The sequence below is a fragment of the Lethenteron reissneri genome, chromosome 23, assembly GCF_015708825.2.
Source record: "Lethenteron reissneri isolate LAM-NWPU_2019-01 chromosome 23, ASM1570882v1, whole genome shotgun sequence".
Classification (NCBI taxonomy): domain Eukaryota; kingdom Metazoa; phylum Chordata; class Hyperoartia; order Petromyzontiformes; family Petromyzontidae; genus Lethenteron; species Lethenteron reissneri.
The window spans coordinates 13,033,175-13,056,600 of NC_083801.1; the positions used below are offsets into that span (position 1 = coordinate 13,033,175).

Consider the following 23,426-nt stretch of genomic DNA (forward strand, 5'->3'; position numbering starts at 1 on the left):
TCGTGCACGGCAAGGTTCGTGGTTGGGAAGCTAAACGGGGTGGTGGGTGGTGGTAGTGGTGGTGAAAACGATTGGAAAATCTTTTTTCCCCCCCTCTTCATTTCATTCACCACGGTCACCCTCAACCATCCTGCCTCCCCCTACCCCCCCACACACACACACAGTGTGTACTGTACGTGTAGTACTCTTTTTCTCTTCTGCTACTACGCAGGCGCATTGAGAGAACGGGGCAGGGAGAGCCGAGGCTGGTGCTGCTGCTGCTGCTCGTGGTGCTGATGATGATGGTGCTGATGATGATGATGGTGGTGCTGATGACAGCTCAGTGGTAGTGGCATTGCTAGTGGCTCCGTCTTTCTCTCCCGTCGTCTGCGTTTTCACCCCCTCCACCCACTCACCCATCCCCGCCTCCTCCTCCTCCTCTCTTCCTCCGTCTCCTTAGCGCAGTACATCGGCCTCCCCTTCTTCCCCATCCCCTTCCTCCTCCATCCTCCTCCCTCCATCCTCCCTCCGCGATGTGCTCCCACCCCCAGCGCCGTCCTCCCCTCGCCGATTAGACGACGCGGGGCCCGAGCGAGGTGGCCACCGCCACCCCCCCACATGGAGAAAAAGGTAACAACGGGGCGCTGCTGATGATGATGATGCTGCTGGATGGATGGAGGCAAGATTATTGTGACCATTTCTCTGTTTGCTGTATTGCAGTTCAACACATTACACATCTTCGCTACACAATGGAAATTCCAGAGGCAGCCACACATGTTGTGGAGTTGCTGGCTGGCTGGTGGCGGTGGTGTTCGTGAAACTCCTCGTTCGTAGCGAATGCGTGGAGAGTTGAGACTTTGTGCTGCTGCTGCTGCTGTGTGATTATCTAATACACGTCGTGATATGTAATAGTACGTCGTGTTATTGCGATTATGCGAGCAATGTTGTTGTTGTTCACGTTGCATCTCCACCGAATCGCACGACGGGTGTAATTTCCGCCCACAAATAACGATACCATTATGTTGCAGTATGTTGTTGTTATTTTGGGGGTGCCAGGGGTGGGGGGCTGTCGCTACGATTCGTGCCGATTTGGTGGCGATTGTGAGGAGGATGAGGACGGCGGTGACCAGGAGCCACCCGGTGTACAGTGGCCAGTACAGTGGGGAGTGAAGGACGTGGCGAGGGTGACGATGTCGATGATGATGATGTGAGATGTGTGGCTCCACCAATTCGTGATGAGAGCCCCCCGTTTTGGTGAGCTGTAAGCTCCGCTCGCCTTGGCCCCCCACACAATGCCGTCGTGGATTTGGCGACGTGGAATGAAAACGGAAGGCGGCGCTGAACGTGCCACCCCCCCCCCCCCCCACAAAAAAATGAAAATTCAAAAATGTGCAATTCGTTTATTTTTGGCTGTTAAATTGTGCAATTAACTTCCTCTAAAAATGCTTTGCTTTTGAGCATGTGTGCAGGGGGGGGGGGGGTGGTGATGGGTTTGTGTGGAGGCAGCGAGTTGTGTGACGTGAAGAAGCTTCAACAGCTCATACTTCTGTGACGCAATCACGACCCCCCCCTATCAAACTATTTACCACCACGTGTGATTGGCATCAAGTATTGCTTGACGCCACAGGCCACATCAGCTGGGTTTTGTGTGTGTGTGTGGGCTACTATTATAGACCTTGCCATTTGGGTGTGCGGCATTGGTTGGGGTTTGGTGTTTTTATATGGGGTGATGGTTTTTTTTGTTTTCCGTCGGAGCATTAATGGGTTGTAATTGCTTGCCTTTGTTGGGTTTATTGTTCATTTAGGTATTGGTGTCGCCAGCTTTTTTTTTCACTGTGGTCATTATTACGGAGCTGATTTGTCACCATTTACAATTAATGGCATGCAGTTCAATCCCCCTATTAAAGCCCAGTGTCAACTTGTATTCCGATTGCAAAGACATTCGGTATTTAATACTAGACTTTAAATTTAGATAAGTGTCTATGCAGTCTGCACAATCTTTGGTCATACTGTACTTTGCTGTATTATAGAGTAGTTTATTTACAAAGATGACATTTATAACGTGATGATGCTATCATTGTCGGATTTGAACATTACTTACAGGCATACCATTGCCCTTCATAGTTAACATAGAAGTTGTCAAGTAAGTTGCGACTTATTTTGTACAGCAAAGTATGGAGAACACGTGGATGCACGTGTGGCAGGAAATATGCTTTATCACAATATTGCACTTTTCTTTGCATATAACAATATTTGTGTCTGCAGTAAAGTTGGCGACACTGCATATTTCTAGTCTGAGAATGAGATACTACATTACTGTGCTACAAATGTTTTATATTCGTGATATAACTATTAATGTGGTACATATTTACACAACTTTAAAACAGGTAATGTGAACCATTGTACAAATTGATAGGTTTGCAAATTTTGCCATTTCTTTTTCCACAATTGTGCTATCGGTGTCATGTTGATGTTATATCCATGATACTGATAGCACAATATAGAGCTCTCGCAAAACGGTGTAACCCTTAATGTTAGAGAATGGCCCACAGAAGCAGATACCACCAGAGGAACCTCTGAAGTCTCATGTGACCTCTGGTCCAGACATTAGAAACAGCACTTTATCACTCGCCCATAAAATACTGTAATCATTTGCCAGCTGGAATTTAGCCAAAATAAGTACACAAGCAAATTTAATGTGATCGTTTTTTTTCATACAGCCATTGGTGACCGGCTGAGACCATCACCTCTACTAATTGAGAACCCATTTTAATCATAGGTGGCTGTCTGGATTGAAACCCAGGATCTCAGTAGTGTCAGCTCAGTGCTCTGACCTTTGACCTCTGAGCCACCTGACCATCTCAATGGAAAGCATTTTAAAGTTGCCTCCTTCCGTAATCTGATCAAGTGACCACAAGCAGCCTATCGATTGGATTCATGAGATTGCTAACCCAAGATGATCAGATACCTGAAACTGTATTGAGCATTTAAAAATGTATCCTCCCAGGAAGAACTTTTAACGTACCATTTTAGACGACAACTTTTTTAACATTCTGTTTGCCACATACATTACAATTGGGCTGTTCCACAATTTCAAACATTTATTATAGATGTGAGTAATCATGAATATAATCAAGTGTAGATGTGAGTAATCATGAATATAATCAAGTGCTGTTTTATTTGGGCAAAGTATATTGTAACTTGTCCACAAAAATGAAGGGAGAAACTTTCATAAAAACACGATGGTGTCGGATGGACTGCAACAAACTGATTGATCTATTACACTGGTCAGCACACTTTTTCTGGCATAAGGCATTACAACGGTTTTAAGGTAATTTTGGGGTGCTGATTCAATATCTGGCATCAGTTTCTGTCTATCAAATCAGGTTTTTGAGATATAAAATATTGCATTTTCAATAAAACTGCAGAATAAAAATATTAAATAAATGTGGATATCTACATTAAATGATATTATAAACACACTATCCTAAAAATACAGCACCATATTTTAACACTAAAGCAGTCAATGACTCGCAACAACTTGCAATCATAAGTGACAGAGTTAATTTCGGGTAAAATCAATGAAAATGGGGTATGCTGATAGCATAAAATGAGATGTGATAGAGCAAATCTGAGATCAGGTTTGGAATCAGCACCCTGAAATTAGTCTAAAACAGCTGCAAAAGTCCAGGCCAGAATTTTTTTTTTGTTGACCAGTGTTATCCACACTGAGATGGTGATGGTGCATTCAATTTCACATATTGCATGTGACAAAGCATTTATTTATTCCAAAATATTATTGTATAAAGCTGTAGATAATTGCCTTAAAATTTACATCCAATATGTATTAGATTATTTTAAAATGTTGATTGAGGTTGCCTAATTTGTGGAACTGGCCAATTACAAAGCTTACTTCAGTCAGGTGGCTCATGTTTAATTACATAACTTCATCTTGGCTGATGTTTTTGCAATCATGTGCAATACAAATAGGATTAACACGATTTTTAAGGATAATTCCACTAAAATTTGTAATTTCCAGTGGAAACAAGTACAGTATACGGGTTATCTTGTCACAATATTGATTGTTTTTATGTTCACTGAAACGACTGTATAGTCAAATGACATTACATATACAGTATAACTGACCAAACAGCCATATGGTATGCATGATTTCTGGTTATGTGCCAAAATTGACATACAATACTGGACTTAGGACAGACATTGTTTATTCCTATTGCTCGTCTATTTAGGTTGTCTGCAGTTTGTTTGCTTAAGCTTGCAAAAGGTTTGTGAGCACGTTCATACACAAATATAAGCTTGGCATTGGTTCATATAATTATTAGCCTTGTAGGGGCTGGAATATGGGCCGGGAAAAGGTGCATTAGTGTTAAGCAAATAGCATGTGAAAAATGGGTTTGTTTGCATTATAGATTAACTTGACTGTATGTAAAATTCACGTTAAACAGCTAAAATTTTGATTTGCGCTGTGCAACCCCTGTTCTGGCCTCTTTTTTTAGATTGGCTTTTGGAAAAACGGTCGTCTGAATTGACCTGGCAGGCAGGAAGTCCTGTCTTGTAATTTTTTTCTAGCCAACTCTGCTAGCCTGATACCAGTTGCATGTTACATGTGGAGTGCTACACTGTTCTGGATCTGCTGTACTAACTCCTAAATAAGCAGTTGTAACTGCCCCACAGCACCAGGGAAGAGCAAATTATAATCGTTTTCATTGAGTTGTGCAAAAGTCAAAATGTAGCTTTGTGAGCTGATTTAACATGTGGTCGGCTTTCTGCCTTTCACAGGAAAAGTGCACATTATGCTCGCCTTGCTCACAAGCAGGACATTGGTGTCATGTCATAACTAGGCGTATTGCACTACATTATGGGGTGGCATGCATATGATTCATCAAAAATGCATAGAAAAACCCATGCCCTGCAACAAAGCCCCCGAATTCATCAATTGTTTGGTAAGAGGCTGTGTTAAGCCCAGGACCGCTCATCAGCGCCCTCTGGTGGACATGCGAGGCGGTTACATTACCCACCCGGTGCAGCGGTTTTTATAGTTTGCGCACACCTTTGCAACCCCTACAAAGATTTCGCGGACCTTCTACTAGTTGTTTGAAAATTGTACATTTCCCTTGGTGAGGATGTTATTATTTGTCTTTTCCGCAGACCCCCTGTAGTAGCTTCGCGTACCACCAGGGGTCCGCGTACCACAGGTTTGGAACTGCTGACCTAGAGCCTACACAATTGAATTTGAATCGACAATCTCTTTGTTCTCAGCAGCATGATTTATACTACTATATATAAGTTGTTTGAAAATAAAAGGCCAGTTTATAACCCTCCATGTTTCATTCGCACTCCTATGCGAAAAAGTACTTTTTAATGTTTTCTTGGCTGCTGGAAATGCAAATGTACTGGGGGTAGAGGTTATTTCCTGACAACTGAGCTATAGCTATTGGAAAGGATGTCAACAAAGGAGATGGTAATGTGGCTGTCAGGTCACAATGCTGCTTTAGTTACATTTAAATGCTGCTAAAGCTTCGAGCTTTTGTGTCCTGAATTGTATTTTTGTAGGCAAAGATATAATACAGTGCCTCCAATGCAATGTCTGATGCACTCGGCTTGAAATTCTGAGGGCAGTATTCACATTCTGCCACTGCTGTCTGTAATCCTTTAAATAGGTCGGGAGCCTCGTTTCTGCAATTGGCCTCATGTATGCCTCAATATTAATCTGAAACATTTAGAAATGCTGCACCATTAAACTATATATAAGAAAAAAACAATCTGGAAGCAAGAATACAGCACAGAATAAAAAGTATGCAAACCTCATTGGGCTTAAAAAAACAAATTCCGTTGCATATGACTCATGTACTCACACACAGTTTTAGCTTTTAACATGTGTTTTTCAAAGTAAAATACCATTTGCGTGGCAACAATGATTTAAGATTATTTTGTCAACGTTTGCAAGAGTACTCATTACCAATCAATAAAACGTGTACGATTTATTTCAATACCGTGAACCGTTAATCTAAGAAGCTGTCGTTTTGCTAAAAAGTGGATTAATAATTCTGCTCAATCAGGTCACTTTTTGTCACTGTTTTTTTTGGCAGGCAACTCATCGAAGTGGCTTATAAACTTCAATTCTGTGCAAAAGGTTATAATTGCACGTACGTTTCCCCGTCAACCAAAACCCTTTTCAAAACGTGCTCCACTTCACAATGTTGACATACTGTGCACCGTATGCACACTTGCATTTGAAGTGTTACCAAGTGCATTGCTGAAGCTGTTTAACCCCAGCGGGGACATACAACTACTAGTACACCTTAATTGGCCATCCGTGGTCAATTCAGGTTGCTGCAGATTTGTTCATATGTATAGTAGTTCAGTGCTTGATTCAGGGTTGCCGTTGCCTGTGTAGCTTTATAATTTACACTGTACCCTTCCAGTTTCTGTAGCTGCCACGTGAGGTCGTTTTCGTATTGACATGTGAAATTCACGGCAATGAAATGGGGCTTTGTAATCCCAGTGATTCGCATTGGCACTTGGGAGCGCTGGGAATTATAAAACCATGTCTGTAAATGTACGCACATTGAGTATTCAAAGCGGCAATGTCATTCTAAAAAGTTAATTTTCACGTATGGCTGATTTCTGATTATTTTTGTTACGAGTCCACTTTATGATCATAGAGCTTATTACGTGCGAGTGAGCAAATTAAAATGCCAGCTGCGTTGTAAGTTTGGGCTTCTGCATAACAGTATTAATAGGGTATGTCAAGGCTGCTCTGGTTATACTAAATGCCTCAGCCACTGGTAATAAAGTGTTACATATTAAATAAATAACAAGGCCCACATGCTCGCCAAAATGTATTGAGAAAATTACATTTATATTGTTGAGATGAAATACAGAACTGTGATGTATTTCTATTAGGCATAGCTTTCTTGTCATGAATATGCAGATCTATATTTTTACCGCTACCCCAGCCCGAATACTCTTTCGTTGCTGGCAAGCGCGTAGTGAGTGAAAGCGATGCAATATACTGTACAGTAATTCAAATTAATCCTTTCTCTTTGTGTGTAAAACAGTAGATCTGGGGACGGTGTGGGAGCGGGGCACTTTTAATATCATGATGGCTTTGCATTTGAGCTGGAATTCGCTGCGACGTTTTGTGAGCGAGCCCTCAACCCAAGTGTGCGTTGTCTTAACTGTTGCGCACATTTAATAGAGAGTAAATGACTCTGTGGGAACCCGAAATGTTGCCTTTTTGTTATTTTGCTTCAAGTGCGCATCACCCTCCCCGCGCGTGCACTTGTGTCGAAGCGCACCCGCGTGCGGGACGCGCTACCGAATGGGAGCACCGCAGCTGTACGCCGCTACATGCATGCACACTAATGTACAGTGTTCGAGACACAGTAATGGGCTGGAAAGAAATGGGAATCTGGTGCAAAATTGCCCTTTTGAGAAGTAATGACGCACAGGTTGCCATAGGAACTAAGTATAAGTAATAATAGGAAGGAGAATCGTACTAAAATGAATGCTAATATAAATGGATAGAAATAGCATTCCGCGGCTCAGCAGGAATATAAGATGTGAAATAAAAATGTGTGCAGTTGGAATCAGATGCATGTGGAATTCCAATGCGGACATTACAGCCACTGCCATTTGAGGTATAGTGTGTCCATTAAAGTTTCATAAAAATTCTGTCAGCAGTTGTGCTGCTCACCTTAAATTACTATGCCTTCTGGTGCTATGCATGTAACATCTTGCACTAAAATAAAAATGTGCCATTAGTGTTTCGTAAATTATGTAAACTGTAAAAAGTAATAATGTGGTGATAATGAAAAAGTAGTTTCAAAATGGATGAAATGTAATAAAATCTTGACATCCGGCCTGCATAACTCTGCATCTACCCAAATACATTGTGCAGTTTGAGAAATGCATTGTAACTGTCTGAAATTCTAACTTTTGAAACTACTTTTACAAAAAAGCAATTTTCACAAAAACAAATGCAAGCTGCTATGGATCAACCAAGCCTTCTGGCATTTCAGATGTCCCACACATCTGTGTTCACAACACTTCAGAAAAGTATTTGCTGCCTCTGCCACAAACGTAAAGTGGTAAGAATTGCTCATCGTCACGATTGGCAGGATTTTACTGTAAGAATTTCATTTCAGGGTTTTTTTTTTGTTTAAAGCCAAGTGCAGGTGGCTGGTCCCAGGCGGCCACAATTGATGGCCGGGCAATCTATCAATACGGAGAATCCAATTTAAGTCCCAGGCAGAGCCCTGTGGGGTGGCGGCAGCTTTCCATAATGGCTTTGCCGCCATCCCAATTCCCATGGGAGCCTGCCTGCAGAGATTAGGCACATGTACAGTAGGAGCCGATGTAAGCATATGCCTGATGGACTGCGATAGGCAGACTGCAGCTGGGCAGGTGTTAAAGAAGCCACTAATTTGAAAAATAATTGGATAAACGCATTGCTAATTACCATTGGGAATGTAAATTAATTTTGCCAATTCGCACCATGTTTACAGTTGCCATATTACACTGAGGGAAGAGTGAAACACGGGAAAGCTGCTTTTTAAAGTGACTGTGTAGCATTGCAGCTTTCCCAGCTAAACAGGAGTTTTTCCATGGAAGTGACAAGATGTAAAAGTGTTTCCTTTGCTTAAAAGTAGTGCAGATGTATATGAATGGGGCTTCTAAAGTAGTTTGGAAAATTATAAAAAAAAATATCACTTTCTTGATTACAAAACCTCATCACGTAAGTACATGGGAGGCTCGAACAAACTTGGGATAAATCCCACGGAGAGCTTTCGGTTTCATTTATTACCCTCTTTTGGGAAGGGTTTTAGATGCATTGTGATGCTCGGCCCTATTTTTTGTGCAAGCCATTCTTACTGCCTCCCCCAACCCCCCTTTTCTGATGTTTGGATTTGCTCCAAGTCTACAGGCAAACCGATTGGGAGGGATGCATACAGCTTTCATTGACTGTCGACGAACTGACCAATTACCTCCGCTTTAATTCATCCCTCCAAAAAAATCTGCCCTTGTTACCCCCCACCCAACCCCCATACCCATTAACTTCCCTTTGCATGCTCCGGTAACACACTGCATATTGTGTTGCCATGCTTGCATAAAGAATAGAGAGGTTCAAATAATTTATTCATTCAACTGTCGATGTGTAGCACATTGTCGTCGTGCACAAGAGGCACTTCTCTTGTCTTGGAATTACTGAATATGTCGGCCGAGTCTGTAGGGCGCAATGGTTTTGTGTTTTGAGTGCCACGCTCAGTTTGTTAGGCGTTTGGTTGCCTCGCTAGTGATGAAGCAGGCACTTAAAATAATTGCATGCCAGCTGTCCCTCTGCTTGGTACTCAGTGATTTGAGGTTTACAAATCCTACAGTGGCTCGGCCACCTGCTCAGGTTACGAGTTATGGGTCAAAATATTGAATAGGCTTTTGTGCCCTGTACGGTATCTACAGCGCTATACTGCAGAGCAATTTGAGCCCATGAAGGTACATTGTAATTCGATAGTGAGGCTGAACGAAATGGGATATGGATAACTGCGATGTGACCATCTTCCATTATTTTTAATACTCTAAAGTGTTGGTTTTACCCTGTTGATGAATTTGTTAGATGCTTAGAGCAAACCAAACTTGACATTAAAGCAATTACGGCCACAACAGCTGTCTTCTCCATTTGCCATCATAAAGGTGCTTGCACTTATGGAATTTTTATTCATTTCTGTGATAAATATAAGTAACGGTTGTCATTTAAAGTATTTTGACAAATCACATTCGTAATCATCTGTTCTCATCTATGGGGGCAGAAAATGGGGGTTTGCAATGCACGTTTTATGTCAAGAGGCTTTGGAATGAAAGTCACGCTGTATAGCTCTGCTTGTTTGAATAAGGTGTTTGTTTTGCTTTACGGCAAAGAGTAGAAATAGTCTGGGCAATTCCATACCTAAGAAATGCAGGAAAAACATGTTGTTGTAGGGAATTTAATATATGAAAAAACATCTAGAGGTATTTCGCTTGGTTATTTGCAGTGTTAATTTGCCAAGCCACACTGAGTGCAGTGCAGCTGTGCATCCCATGTATTTATTGCTTTTTTTCCCCTCCATGCGTGTGTGTGTGTTTGCGTGCGTGTGTGCATGTGGTTGGGTGCGTGCGCACGTGCTCAACCTTCACAAGCGGGCGGGGATGCCGGCAGGCAGCCGGCTGGCTCCTCAGGGGACACCTATGGGTCCTCCGTCAGGCCCCCCATACGGAGGGAGTGGGGCGGTGCGCCCGGGCATGCTTCAGTCCGTCATGGAGCCCTCTCGCAAGCGGCCGGCTACTCAGCCGCTCACGCAGCAGCCGGGACAGCAGTCCCAGCAGCAGCAGCAATCGCAGCAGCAGCAGCAGTCTCAGCAGCAGCAGCAGCAACAGGCACAGAGCCGCAGCCGCAGGTAAAGCCTCGAGAAATAATTTTACAATGTGATGTGCTCATATCAGTGCTATCGTTATTGTTGTCTTTATGATTATCTATTTATAAATGTGTTGTTATTCAAGAATAAATGTATTGTGAATGCACCATAGGCACATGCAATTTTTTGAAGTGTTTGGTGTTCTATGTTATGGGTTGATCGATTAGTTTTTTCCACTGGCGACTCTGCTTGTGCGTTACCTGAAATTAATCCCAATACTATCAAGAAGTGTGTGTGCGTTCTGTTCTCTATAAATATAGCAACTCCATCACTGCGTGAATGGTGGAACATTTTGATAAAAAATGTTATCCACGTATTGCGATCGGATGCTGTAAAAAAAAATTGCCGCTGCAATTTGCCTGTGCGCTTCACTTTGGTGGGTCTTTCAAAAAGCGCACAGCAGGTAGAAAATTACTGCGGAGTAGTTTTATGTAATTTCCAGCACAAAATTGGAGCAGGTTCACCCGAAAAATGTATCTTTTGCAGGTTTTTTTTACTCTGATGCAGCTTCGCCAGCCCAAGAAGCTAAAGCTCATTATTTTTGTCTCTGCAGTGCGTGACTAGCTACATTTCTTTGCTGTATAAAGGAAGATTGTTGCAGGGGGGCGAGGGGGGAGGGTTTTGGGCAGAGGGTTGGGGCAATGGGTGGGGAGAAGCAGAATTGCACAAAATGTGTCGGCTAAAATTTAGCAGATGGATGGCTCGTGTCTGCTCTGCGGTTGCCGTGGTGACTGATATTTTCCTCCCTGTTCCCACCGTTTGTTTTTTTCTTTTTTCTCAGCACCAAGAAGAAAAAGATGGCTGATAAGATTCTGCCGCAGAGGGTAAGGTCGGCTTTTCCCACCTACTGTACACCCCACCACCTCCATTTTCTTTACGACTCACTATAAATATACTCGCCCCCTATTCATAACGAGAGCCTGTCCAGCTCCCGAATGGCAGCACAAACAGTGGTCCCTTTTGCTCTGTGGCATTCTGAGTTTATTTCTACATTCCTCAAGAAGATGTCCTTTTTGGAACCTGGCCGCTCATGTCTGAGGCTCAAGAAAAAAGAAAAGAAACCTTAAATAACAATAAGTAATATTCTGAAACTCTGAAATGTTCAGAACGTGGTTTACTGAAGCAAAGCTCCCGTAACATTTATATCCAGAGGTGTTTTCACAGTTCATGTGAAATAAACACATTTTTACATGCAAAAAAACCCCAAATATTTTCCGTATTTTTATCGGTGATGGAAAATTGCAAAGGCAAAACTAAATGCGCACTTGTAAATATTAAATAATATTTTCAACTGCACAATTATTTTACGGGTGCAATACAGCAAAGATTACTTTTTGGTTTTAAGGGCATTTCACAAAATTTAAATAAACACCTCTACAGCCTTGGAGTTAAAGTGCATTGATTATGCAAATCGTCTGCGTAATCTGAGCTCAGAAGCTGCACTTCACAGAGCCTGAAATCCTCCGGCCACGGGAAGAGGGGTGGGTTGGATGGATGGGAAGGGGAGGAAAAGGAAAAAAATTGCCAGCTTCTTAAGGACCAGAAAATTCTCAGGCTGTCGGCGATGCGGCTGGGACCGGTGCTGCAGTTCATCACATTGTCGGCACGATTACACGCAGACCGAGATGAAGGCGACTGGGGCAGCCGAGTGTTACAATCTTATAAGCACGGGTTGGGTTGGCTTTGGCTTGTGGTGAGGAGCTGTGGGGGGGGGAAGGGCGGGTAACTAGCTGGGATGAGATCGTGACTTGAGAAAAATGAAATTCTCCACCATCCAAAGAGACTTAACGTTGCTGATTGCTGCAGTGAAAAGCAAGCCAGTGAAATGCGTATCCGATTAAAGGAGTGTGGTGACAGGGGATGGTCCCTCGGATTTGGTTATTCCAGAGGAGCCGTCCACAGAGCTGTTGAATAAATAAAACCTTTTTTCTTTGTGGGTTTTTCAGTATGAGCATGCATGGCAGCAGTGTCTGCAGACGATTTCAGTTCTGAGAAAGAGGAACAAAAGATGTTTTTTGCACACTGTGTGGTCCGTGCGCTAAGAAAGTAGATATCTTTACATTCCTGAGCTCTGCTTTTCCCTTTAAAATGCATTATTCAATCCCTCTTCTTCTGCTACTATTCAAGTTAATTCGATACACGTTATAAAAGATTTCTGAGCTTTTCAATAGAGAGAGCCCTTGGAATAATAACTGGAATGTTTTCCCGTGCGCCCCTCAACTCTTGTGCAATCATGGGAGCTCAATGAGCTTCATTCATCCAAAAGTTTGTTAAGGATTTGCCTCGTGCACCTTATTTCTGTAGCCGCTTACTTAAAATAACAGGTTGAGAATACAGATTAATTCACATAGCTGACAACACCTGGAGGTCTGTGTAGAAAAAAGGATATATATAAAATATAATAAAAATGTATCTAAACAAGATTTTTTTTAATACAAGCTCGGCATGGAATATAATAATTAAAATATTTAATTTGCTCATGAAAAGCAAGATGGTAATTGGAAGCCCTCTTCATAAATAACCAAATGTCTTGCACTTAACAAACGCGGTTCTCTTTGCTGACCATTTTGTGAGACGACCTCAAGCAGATACATACAACGTATTGATAGCTTATATTGTAAACATTTTCAAAATATTAACCAGACTAATTAAGAAGATATCCATTTAGCGCGACAGATGTTTTCATCGGCGAGCCCGGTTGAGTGTGTGGGCGGGCATGTGCGCTTCCACATCCAGGTGCGGGAGCTTGTTCCCGAGTCGCAGGCTTACATGGACCTGCTGGCTTTTGAGCGCAAGCTGGACCAGACCATCATGCGCAAACGTCTGGACATCCAGGAAGCTCTCAAGAGGCCAATGAAGGTGTTGCCTTGGCTTTGAAATTGCCCCTGCTTCTTGCTTTTTTATTATCGTGCTGCTTGCTATGTGAAATGGAATTACGAATTTTTTTTTTCATAACACGTTTGTATACAAAGTAAAAAACAATGCAATTGTGTAAGGTCCAAAAGTTTTATATTGTGTTCTTAATCCCATCAGCTTTAAACAAAATGCAGAATTGTTATTTTTGAAAAGTTGCACAAAGTCCTGCTGTCCTCGCAGACTGTTTTATACTGAGTGAAATTGCTCCGCCAATACAAAAGTGTCGTTGTGATTGGCGGGGAAAGTCGTGCGGCACTGGTGGATGCTTTCACCTCAACGCGGTGCTTTGAAAGGTGTAGAAATAGAGCGCGGCTGCGGGTGCCATATGCGGCAGATGCGGGCGGCTGCGCTGGATGGGCGGGCACGTTTGTTGTTGTTTATCCGGGTGGGTGTATAAAGGGAGATGCGCAGTCCCACTGGCAGATGTATGATGGAGCTGCCATCCATCTCCCTGACAGCTCGCACCGCCGCGTCGTGGCCCACTGGCGCTAGTGTGCGCACGCTCGCTCGCCTTCCCCACTCATGCGCTTCGTCACATACGGGCGCCCCCCCCCCCCATCTCCCTCACCGCCCCACCGCCGCCTGCACCATTCTCCCTGCCTATAAGGAGATTTTATAAAACGGTCCCCGTTGTCTGGCAGCTGAGCGGCAAATTAAATTTTCAACAAAAAAACGGCACTAGAGTGTGAGGTCCTTAACCCATTCTTCATCCGGTCGAAATTTGTAGACTCTGGAAATTTTATATTTATATTGCAATGAATTTAGGTTTCTCTTCAGGTCCGAGGGCTAATGTATTTTGACTTTATTAAATCCTTAAACTTTATTACCCACACTCAATACCTGTTAATTTTTCTATTTTTTTTATATAAATTGTAAACGCTTTTCCCTATGTGTGCCTTGTATTAAAATTGTTATAATTAAAAAGAATTGGGATTCAGAAAAAGCTCAAGTTTGCTCGTGAAAATAAATGCATTTCTGAAATAACTTTTTTCTCACGTATGTTTTCCAGCTTTGTTGGCAACATGTCTGTGATTTTAATCTATCTCGTTGTAGCCTATTCTCTAATAGCAATTCTTAGGTGGGCACTGGTGATAATAACTTCTATTCAGATGCAGTCACAGGGTGATGTGTGGCACTGCTTCCTTGTGGCCAGGATATCGGTTTAAATTTTCACTTTTGAAAATAATTTTAAACCGTATAAATTAAGGGAGATAACATTGCATAAACTAGTTGAGCCACTGAACCAAGCAATAATGCCTAATTACATGAGTAATTTAAAAGAGGAATGTGTGTAATGTTCAGTTTGCTCACCTGCTGAGTGTTCCAGGATTTCTTTTCTGATGCAAACTAGTGGGGAAGGTTTCCGCTACAGCAAAAGGTGGGACTAAAGCAAGAGAGGGGTGATGATTCTGACGTGTGTGTTGTGCTGGCAGCAAAAGCGCAAGCTGCGAGTTTTCATCTCGAACACGTTCAACCCAGCCAAGCCAGATGCAGACGATGAAGAAGGCAGTGTGGCATCATGGGAGCTACGTGTGGAAGGACGACTGCTGGATGATGTGAGGGTTATTGCTTGTAGTAGTAGGTTTTTACCCTTTAAACCGGTACAAAACTGACACCTTTATACAAGGCATCATGACACCTTTATACAAGGCATCATGATGCCTTGTATAAAGGTGTCAGTTTTTTACCAGTTTAAAGGGTAAAAACCTACTACTATATTTTGCCACTGGTAAAGGTCTCAGTGTAAATGCTTACCCCGAGCTCTCAATACTCTGATAGTGCACTGTTTTTTGAGTTGTACGCCTTTTGGCGTCATCTGGTCCAACACCAATGGAGACTAGGCTCTAAGGAAAGCTGTCTCGGGTGTGGACCAATCAACTTCAAGGACAGTGCATATCATTACCATTATCAGTTGTTTCTTTTTGTTTGCATTTTGACTGCTTGTGTTGCGGTTATTGCAAACATGATGCCTTGTATAAAGGTGTCAGTTTTGTACCAGTTTAAAGGGTACAAACCTACTACAATATTTTGCCACTGGTAAAGGAGGTCTCATAGTGGTTATTGCTTGTGTTTCATTAAAAATGGAACTATACGAGACAAACTTTACGAGATTTCTAAGGCCAATTGTTGCACATTTATAATATTTGTCACGATAATGTTTGTTGTAAACATGCCAACAAGCAGAAGAACACACTGGAAAAATGCAATAAGAATTTAAATACATTACTGCAATTCATATTGCATCATTGTGCCTCAAGCTCCGTGCTGATTTAATAATACACTTTATATTGCTTGAGAATTGTAAAATGTGTCATGCATTCATTGCATTGTGTTGCGTATTTCTGCTGTCAGCCTGCCTCTTCCAAGTTTGATGCCAACAAGCAGAAGAGAAAATTCTCATCTTTCTTCAAGAGTCTAGTTATTGAGCTCGACAAAGACCTTTATGGACCTGACAACCATCTGGTGGAGGTAAACATTTTCTGTAGTGTGATGGGACATGACACCGACTGAATCGAACCATTCCACCACACAGCACCTGTCTGTTACAAATGCCTTTCTCTTGTTCGAAATAGCATTCTGTATATTACCATTGTGCCATGCAATTACGTGGGTGCTTCAGCCAGCTGCACACATGATTGCAAAAATGTTCTTTTCAGACATGTTTTTCATCCATGCTTTTACTGGGAAGATGATGCATTTATTCATTCCATTTGTACTGCCGTGTGATTTGGTGCTATCGAGGCATCTCTGAAGGATGATACAACTAGAATGAACATCTTGGATTAGTTTCTCGTATGAGGAACAGAAGTTAATTGTTTAGAAAATTATTTTGTGATACTGCATTGGAAGTGATGCACATCGTTGCCTTGAAAAGGAAGAATCTGTAATTGGCACTGTTTTGGAAAATAACCCTTCATAGCGTGAAGAATGACCATTTCCCAAATGGTATATTTTAATATTTTTGTATATATTTAATAATACGTTTTAACTTGTTAATGTAGTGTTATTGACGAATGCGAGTTAGGTAAATTATTAGATTGTCAAGAACATTAATAGGCACAGCATTCCCAAGATATATAACACTGCACAACATAATATCGTTTTTTGGGTTAGATCGCATAAATCTAAATGTGTCGTTAAACCCGCCTCCACCCGACACAGCCAATTAGTAAGGTTTGTCACGTAAACAGAATATGCCAATTCGTTATTAGTACAGCACAGTGGTGTGTTGGAGAGCAAATCCACAATTTACAATCGGAGTACAAAATTTCGCCAACAATTACAACTAGCATCATCAGGGGGACAGCCAGATTTGTGGAGAAATCCTCCTGTTTTGTTCCTTAAATAGAGGGATAGATGTGAGGACGTTACTTGTGAGCCTTTCACGTGCGAATGGGGGGGGGGGGGGTTTAATGAGTGCATATACAGTACAATGGGTATCCATTTCCGGTTGGGTTATTCATATGGTAATCTACGTACATCATGCATGCATGCATATTGCTCTTGTACCTCCTGTCGTTTGCGTGCATTAAAATAGCAGTACCTGTAGTTCTGTACAGGTCATCCCCATTGATGTATGGTGAGCTGTATAGGCAGGCATTTACACAATGTATTATTTATTTGCTTCCAAGCAGCACTAAGCCTGTAGCTATCCAAACGTTACAATTTGTATTTCTCTCAATTTCGATAGGTTATCTTAGTCTTGGCCAGTAGTAATTAATTGAGTGTACTTTTTGGCACGTGTGTTCTGTCACTGCCGAAAGTTGTATTTGGGAGTGTTTAATATTCCTTTGGTGTTTTTTCAGTCTGTGCTGATTATTCGTCCTGTCTGCCCAACATAGCATTTGCCACAAGTGCAATTAATCCAGTGCACACCTGTTTATAGCTTCGGTAATACATCTTTAGTACCAGATATTAGTTTCAGTATTTTATGTACCGTGCAAATCTGACTCGGATGTTTTATTTTCCAAACATCTGGCTAGTTTATCAGTTACTCCTGCAATGTACGGTATTTTAATAGTTTTAATTACTTGGTCAGTTTCAACTCTGTTATTTGATTTGGTTTTGGCATTTAGTGCCCTATTGATTTGTGCACCATTGTAACCGTTCAATTGCAGCGCTGCTTTACCATGTTTCATTTAACTTCTCAGACTATCACCATCTGACACTTTCTTAGCTTGATGTAGGAGTGTCTTGATGAGAGAGGATTTCTGTGGGGGGTGATGGTGTGACTGCACAACAGCCTGCACATTTGCAAGATGTATACCCATTGTGTTATTGTAATTTAATATATAATTTAGTATGTTATTAATAGCAGATTTAGTAAAATACCAGTCAACTGACAGCAGAATAACTGTTTGTGGTGCAGTGACTTCCTGTTTTTATATACCAAATTGTCTTTCATTGCACAAGATTTCTGCAGCAGCAATCGTTGTTATTGCAGCAACAGTGTGGTAGTAGTAATGGTGATAGTTTTGCATAACTCTTTTAAAAACACACTGCATCTTACTGCCAAAGCCTCCACAATACTCCTGCTATTGATGTTTCCCTACAGGCGGAATAATACACAGATCTTGCGTGAAAAAAGCATTAAAATCAAGACGTGCACACAGTGTGTTTTATAATAGGAATTATTGTGATGCAAGCAGTTGAAAAGGCACTATTGGCAGACTAATGCACCTGCCCTGCCAAAAGGGGCGATGATTGCGATGTGTAATTGTAAAAAAAATTCGGACCATGATTCCAGCACACAATGGTCTACTCATTCCAAATTATGCCAGGAGATTTTTTACTTCAATTCTGAACCAGAAAGCACATTTTATAGTCCGTTCACTCGCAGTAATAACCAGGGCGGCCTGCTGGATTCAAGCAGTGGACCTCTGCAACAAGTGCATTCACAGTACTTGCAGTCTTGGGTACACATTCAGTTTGGGCATAGACATATGCTGAAAACTAAATTGTAATTTCCAGCAGATATGAATGGTTTGTGGTGGGAGATGTGTGATTTTTTTAAACTGTTCCCCTGCTCCAGTGGCACCGCACATCCTCCACCCAGGAGACAGACGGATTCCAGGTGAAGCGTCCAGGTGACGTCAACGTTCGTTGCAAAGTGCTTCTCATGCTGGATTATCAGGTATGGCCAGAAGTCTGATTGTAACATTGAGAGGTTGATCCTTCTCCTCTGCTACCCTTGATTATGATTCTCATATTGGTCCATGCTGATTTCCCTCCCCACATTTTAAGTTCAGACAAGTCCTCTCTGCTGTTGAATAGTTACATAATGGCATTTGTAATTTCTCCCACCCTTTGCCCCTCCACCCCCACCACCCACCCACTTCCTTCTACCGGTAGCATAAGAGATGTTGCATCAATCTCTAAATATGCATTTCAGTCCAATTCACCATCTGCGTGGGATTATGGTGGTTGAGATTGGATTTTGTGAAGTGCCATACCACTGCTCAGTCTTCCTAACTTGCGTTTTTCGTTTTTTCCCTTAATATTATTTTTACTTAATATTATTTTTCATTGGCTTTTGAGACGTTGACCCTGTATGGCATCTGAATATGCATTTGTAGCATTTTGATACTGTATAAGTAACATTTTTATGTCAGTGATGACTACTTAAAATGACAATCCACAGTATTGAACTGCCTCCAAGTTGGATATTGTTTGTGGAGATGGTTGCTGGTAAAATATAGGTTGAATGCAAATGTAAACCTTGTATGTTGTCTTAAACAGTTAGTGTGGGGCACTTAAAAGCAAGCTAAAAGTGCATGTCACAAAGGGTGCATTTAGGTGCAACATTGTACCAATATACCGTTCTGATTTTATTGTCAAAAAAGTCTCTCGTCATTTCTTAATGTAATCCATTCCGAATGTTTTTTCAGTGTATTGCAAATTCACTTTGCTTGTCTCCACCGCCGTGTTCCACAGCCCCCACAATTTAAGCTGAACTCGCACCTGGCTCGCTTGCTGGGCATCCACACGCAGACTCGGCCCGCCATCATCCAGGCACTGTGGCAGTATATTAAGACACATCGCCTGCAGGACTCTCATGAGCGCGAGTACATCAACTGTGACTCCTACTTCCAGCAGGTCTGCCACCGCGAACCCCAGTGGTGCCCATCTCTCACCACATGCTGCATCAATAATGTCCACTGCCACATGATAAATAACATTACAAAGTGGTGTGCATTTACTTGCAGGTGGAAATTGTATTCTTTGGGTATTTCGGTAAAGTCGCGTAGATGGGTTCAAAGAAAATAACAAAAAAAACTACGTTTCAATCGCAACGCAAGCGGTCGTCATCAGGCTGAAATAAGTATAACCCGTAAAAACAAAGTTTTTCACTATAAATCCTTTATATGCGTGGCGGCTAGAGTCCTTTCGTCCTCTGGCTTGAGATGGCTGCCACCTATGGGTCAGATGATTGTCTGCCAGTATTAAGCAATTGGTAATTAAATATTTAATTTGTTTTCCCTAAACAGTGTAAAATTTTTTAAAAAAAAATTCACGAACATTAATTGTCTCGCACAACGAGTCTGTGTGCAAAATGTCAGCTCGATTGGATCACGGGAAGTGGGTTAAAAAACGACCAAAAGATTTGCACGGTCGTAAGCAAGCAAGCACGCAAGCAAGCAAGCAAGCGAACTTAATATAAAGGATTTAAAAAGAGAGGAAAGCTGCTGAGGCAGGCTGTTTTAAAGGTTTGAAATGGGTGTAGCCCAAGGGTCATAAACGAAGTGGGCGGGGCTATTGATGTTAATGCAATAAATTAGCATGTTAATGTAAGATCGGAAGGCGACCTCCACATTGAGTGCGCGGGAGGTGTCTATGTTAATGTGAGAGAAATGAGCATGTTAATGGGAGATCGGAGGACGATGGCTGGGTGTAAATTGTAAGTTGAATTAACTTTTGTTTCTAAAAAATTGTACACTGCCCAGATTTTTGACTGTCCGAGGATGAAATTCTCTGAGATTCCTCAACGGCTTCATGGACTCCTGATGCCTCCAGATCCCATTGTCATCAACCACACAATCAGGTAGTGCGCGAGTCAGGTCCCGAACTTACTATCAGTAGGTTTACTGGATTTACATTTATGTAACAATCAAGTCGATTCTAAATGTATGATGCGATATTGTCAGCAGTGTTGACCCGAATGACCAGAAGAAGACAGCATGTTATGACGTGGATGTGGAGGTGGATGACATGCTGAAGGCTCAGATGAACTCATTTTTGCTGTCGACAGCAAGCCAACAGGAGATCGCCGCCCTTGATAACAAGGTATCAACCCAACTGCACTTGTCCAATATGGACGTGCCTAGCCACTTTGCAGATTAGTATGGCTTTGTCATAATGAATCCATAAGTATTGTTTCATTTCCATATTTTAGCACCAGTTTTGTATCAGTCAAAATAAAGTCATGTTTTAATGTGGATTTTACTGAAATTAATGGAGCAGTTTACAGTGTACTATTGAAATAGCATGTTTTTCTAATTGGCATATTTTCACTTTCCACGCATTGCCTAAAGTCTCAATAAATGTTTTTTAAATGAAAAAGCAGCCATTGAAAATTGCAGAATCACAATAATGAATCCTTTGTTCCAGAAAAGATTCAGCCGACGTGTGTACGGGCCTGCTCATGTGTTGCGTCTGCAGATCCACGAGACAATTGAAACGATCAATCAGCTCAAGATCCATCGCGAGTTCATGCTTGGCTTCGCACAAGACCCACAGGGTTTCATCAACGACTGGCTGCAGTCACAGAGCCGCGACCTCAAAGTAGGGAGCCCTCTTGGCTCACATGAAACACGGTTCATAATAAAACAGGATTAACAGTGCACCTGCTGTAGTATTGATTGTATGCAAGTGTTCCTTTTTAAAAGGATTAACATTGCTACAAAAGTATTATTAATATTGCATTTCTTCTACTTTGTGAAAATTCCATATTTCATAATAATGTAGAACAATAAAATGCAAATGTACAAGGGTATTTTCAGAAGCAGCAGGCTGTGCCTACCATCTGTTGGAGTGCTGATTCTGTCTGCTTGCGCATTGCAATTTAACTTCCTGTTTTATATTCCTCCTGCAGACTATGACAGATGTTGTGGGGAACCCTGAGGAGGAACGGCGTGCTGAGTTTTACTTTCAGCCGTGGTCGCAGGAGGCTGTCTGTCGCTACTTCTATTCCAAGGTTGAACATGATTCTGCCTACAGTGAAATTCACTTTCAATTCAGCTTGCGTGTTTAATAATTTAAATCAATGCTGTTATTGACAAGACAATATAAGATGCCTTCTCATCACTTTAATCATAATCACCAGCAGCTTGATCCCTTAAATGCAACCTACAGCCAACAATCTTCATGAATTTAATTGTATTTAAACAGATACTGCTTCAGAGAGCTGTCCTGCATGATGTTACCTTAAAACATAATTACATGGCCAGTCCAGTAAATTTGTGGTCCAAACATGTCAGTGTATGTATCTGGGTTGAACTCTTCTTCCTTGATGGCAGATCAAATAAACCTAACCCACAATCACTCATTTGTGAATAAGTAAATATGCGTTTGTTATTTAAATCTCCCATCATTGTAATGGAATAAAAACAATGTAATTTAGCAAAAAGGATTTCCCCAAATATCCAACCTTATTGAATGACTTTCTGCATGTCTGCAGCATTTTTTCATCTCATTGAAAACATCAGGCTGTATCAATGTTCCAAGTTTATTTCCTTGCCATGAATAGTATACCTAATCATAAGCCATTTTAATAGCCTTCAGTGGCTATTATTTGTTCGTTTATAATTTTGTAATGTGAAAATATACGATTCCAGATCTTGCTTGATTAACCCAAAGCATGTGAGTAAACCGGTTGTCTTTTAAATAACAATGGTGAAATGATTCACACTATTATAAAAACCCTCTTGAGGTCAGGTGCATATTTCATGTTATCCTTGGATTGGCTGACATTAGTCCAATGAAATGTTACAATTTTACGTTTAATAGTCTGCACAGCATGACATGCTGCATTATATTGTTTGTGGAATGGTGTTAATCCGTGATTAAGTTATCAGTAGTCTATGGTGTCGCTGTTTAAATGGCAGACAATACAATGTAAACTGCTGCATTCATGCTACTAGACATTGCTGCTAAATATTTCCTGGAAATGGGGAGCCAAAACCATCCTTACCCCGTCCCGCCCAAATTGTTCTTCACTTAAAACATTAACCGCTCATTTAATTTTGTGCAGTCTTGCGGCAAACAGCATTTTCACAACTTCGAAGGTTTACAGATATTCATAAGGGTTAATGATTTATAACATATAGACTAACATTACGCTCAATCTCATTGGTCCAAGTATTCAGAATAATTGCCATTAACACTTGGAAGTATTTGTAACTGGCAGCACATTTATTCACGAATACACGAGTTGGAACCATGATGCAAGATCATATACAATGTACTTGAATGTCCTTAGGTGAACGATTTGTTGCTTGCATGTGTTGTACTTATAGGTGCAGCAGCGCAGACAGGAGCTGGAACAAGCCCTTGGCATCCGTAACACCTAACTGCATCAAGTTTGGCCAGCCACAGCCATTCCCTGCACAGTATTCGCCCAATGCACATGCGTGTATGCCCACACGTGGTTAAAAACCAAACTGCTTATTACATTTAAAACGTGAAACCTAGTATTAATATTGAGCCTCCCAAGCAAAGCTTCGGGATGATTTTTTTTCACTCTTAAAAAAAGTGTTAATGTGATTTATTTTAATATAGTAATTATTAACAGCATCCGTGTAGTGTATATCTGCTTGAAAACATGCACTGCTTTAACTGCCGTAAAGTTTGTACTGCTTTATAACATTTGAATTGTGTAGCCTCTGTGAGCTTTTTGCAAGCCATTTGCAATATCTTTATAATAGCGCATCTATGTTGAATCAGTGTTTTTTATCTGACGTTAAGGGACCAAGGCACAATATTTGTGGTGCACTTTGAATGCCGATAAACTGATGGAAATAAAGCTTTTTTTTAATGTCCACAGGTGTTCAGAAAGTGAGG

At 41.5% G+C, this 23,426-nt stretch overlaps 1 protein-coding gene across 2 annotated transcripts; it reads left to right on the plus strand.

Annotated features, from left to right (window-relative positions):
- Positions 1-219: 219 nt before the first annotated feature.
- LOC133346006 (SWI/SNF-related matrix-associated actin-dependent regulator of chromatin subfamily D member 1-like) lies at positions 220-23,404 on the plus strand. 2 transcript variants are annotated; one of them, XM_061557246.1, is made up of 13 exons: positions 220-609; positions 10,177-10,433; positions 11,233-11,275; positions 13,188-13,310; positions 14,801-14,923; positions 15,720-15,836; positions 18,400-18,501; positions 19,302-19,463; positions 20,312-20,409; positions 20,513-20,651; positions 21,027-21,149; positions 21,460-21,561; positions 22,883-23,404. In XM_061557246.1, the coding sequence occupies exons 1-13, from the start codon at positions 598-600 to the stop codon at positions 22,934-22,936; spliced, it is 1,455 nt and encodes a 484-aa protein (XP_061413230.1). In that variant the 5' UTR covers positions 220-597; the 3' UTR covers positions 22,937-23,404. The 2 variants fall into 2 exon arrangements, with proteins under 2 accessions (XP_061413230.1, XP_061413231.1); XM_061557247.1 differs by having other exon boundaries at positions 20,516-20,651.
- The last annotated feature ends 22 nt before the right edge of the window (positions 23,405-23,426 follow it).